Here is a 2,500-nt window from a genome sequence, read left to right as displayed (position 1 = left end):
GTACACATATGGATTGCATAAGGAGTTCGGCTCGGCTCCATTCAACAGGAAATTAAGGACTAATCTGGTTAATTTCCAAATAGGTATCAGTAGGCAATAGACACTAGGTGCAGGAGTAGGCCATTCGGCCCTTCGAGCCATTCAATGTGATCATAGCTGATCATTCACAATCAGTGCCTTCAGAGAATTCACATTCCTGCCTTCTCCCCATACCCCCTGACCCCGCTATCTTTAAGAGCTCTGTCTAGCTCTCTCTTGAAAGCATCCAGAATAGGCAGAGCATATTCCCAGTCAGTATTAGATCATAACCATAAGACATAGAAGCAGAATTACTGTGTCATTTGGCCCATCAGGTCTGCCCCACTATTCGATCATGCCATGTCTATTTTCCCTTTTCATCCCCATTTTCCTGCCTTCTCCCCTAACCTTTGACACCCTTACTAATCAGGGACCTATCAATCTCTGCTTTAAAAATACCCATTGACTTGGCCTCCACCGCCAACTGTGGCGATGAATTACACTGATCCACCACCCTCTGACTAAAAAAACTCCTCCTTATCTCCATTCTAAAGTTGCGTCCTTTTATTCTGAGGCTATGCCCTCTGGTCCTAGGTTCTCGCACTAGTGGAAACATCCTCTCCACATCCACTCTATCCAGACCTTTCACTATTCGGTAAGTTTCAATGAGGTTCCCCCCCCCTCATCTTAAACCCCAGCGAGTACAGGCCCAGTGCTGTCAAACGCTCATCATATGTTAACCCAATCGTTCCTGTAGATGATCTGACCGAATAATGGTTGGATTGCACCTGCCAAAAACAAGCACAGATCTGTTAGGGAGGAACGTCAGATGCTGCTTTAAACCGAAGACAGACATTGCCTGCTGCCACAAGTCCAACAGCCTTATTTTAAAATGGATTAAATTCTTTTTTTTAAATTATCAAACCACACACAATACCCCATAATAAAAAAGTGAAAACAGGTGTTTAGGATAATCAATAGAAACAGGATGAACCTAAGCTCAATTTTGAGTGTCATAGCAAAGGGTCTAAATACTAATGCAAATGTGATATTTCAGCTATTTCTTTTTAATTACTTTGCAAAAATTTCTAAACACCTGTTTTCGCTTCTTCATTATTGGGCATTGTGTGTGGATTGATGATAAAAAAAATGAATTGAATCCATTTTTAAATAAGGCTGTAATGTAACAAAATGCGGAAAAAGTGAAGGGGTATGAATACTTTCTGAATGCATTCTGTGTAATCAGTGGGATATAGAGGAGCAAATGTGTAGGAAACCACAGGGAGAGATATAGAAATAATAGGGTTACAGTAATAGGTGATTTTAATTTCTGTCATATTAGACTGGGACTGGGATTGCCTTCCAGCCAAGGAATTGTATGGGGATGATCCTGGTAAGTGTGTCCAGGAAAGTTCTGAAGAACCCGAAACGTCACCTGTGGAGCAACGTCACCTATTCTTTTTCTCCAGAGATGCTGCCTGACCCACTGAATTACTCCAGCAATCTTCTGAAGCAATATGTAGGTGGCCCTACTAGAGAAGGGTTATAGAGTCATAGAGTGATACAGTGTGGAAACAGGCCCTTCGGCCCAACTTGCCCGCACCGTCCTACATGCCCCATCTACTCTAGACCCACCTGCCCCCATTTGGCCCATATCCCTCCAAACCTGTCCTATCAATGTACCTGTCTAATTGTTTCTTGAACATTGCACTACTCCCTGCCTCAACTACCTCCTTTGGCAGCTCGTTCCATACACCCACCACCCTTTGTATGAAAAAGTGACCCCTCAGATTCCTATTAAATCTTTCCCCCTCTCACCTTAAACCTATGTCCTCTGGGCAAGAGACTCGTCTACACGATCTTACGCACAGCGTACATGATAGAGTGGGAGAGGGAATGAGGGAGAAACTGGGAAAGAAATATATTTGCTATTCACTATGAGAGCTTTTATCGTTCAAACTTATTAATTTTCTCTTTTCTTTTGATTTCTCTTGCAGTTCTTGACCTCCTTTCTCTCTCGGAGCACAGAAGTTATGTGGACCTTCTCCAACAAGCACTCACCAATACTCCAGCAGTCAATGAAGTTTATATCGTGGCAACGTTTAAAACTGCAACCAAAAACTCTCGCCGTCGTTTTCGGACTTTATTCCACAAGGAGCAATGTTAGATACTTTGAATTTTCAGTTTTGGGTCGGCTGAATAAAGGTAAAAAGCATATTCTGTCATGTAAAAGAAAAACATGTTTTTGTAGGATATGGTCATTGTAGATAAACTGGTGAATATTGGTGATTACTGATTACCCTTCAAAGGCTGGCGTTAACCTTCATCTTGCACCGATTGGTGGCCACTGGGTCAGTGAAGGTTCTCTCTCTCTCTCTCTCTCTCTCTCTCTCTCTCTCTCTCTCTCTCTCCTCTCTCTCTCTCTCTCTCTCTCTCTCTCTCTCTCTCTCTCTCTCTCTCTCTCTCTCTCTCTCTCTCTCTC

General features: G+C 42.8%; 1 protein-coding gene across 1 annotated transcript in view; it reads left to right on the top strand.

Moving 5' to 3' along the window:
* LOC144592211 (thrombospondin-4-like) overlaps positions 1-2,500 on the top strand; it is a 109,754-nt gene that overhangs the window by 4,830 nt on the left and 102,424 nt on the right. Inside the window, 2 exon segments of the mRNA XM_078396736.1 lie at positions 2,016-2,119; positions 2,121-2,223. Of these exon segments, the coding sequence (XP_078252862.1) occupies positions 2,016-2,119; positions 2,121-2,223 (207 nt within the window).

The sequence above is a fragment of the Rhinoraja longicauda genome, chromosome 3 (assembly GCF_053455715.1).
Source record: "Rhinoraja longicauda isolate Sanriku21f chromosome 3, sRhiLon1.1, whole genome shotgun sequence".
NCBI lineage: Eukaryota > Metazoa > Chordata > Chondrichthyes > Rajiformes > Arhynchobatidae > Rhinoraja > Rhinoraja longicauda.
This window is presented reverse-complemented; position numbering and strand designations above follow the sequence as displayed.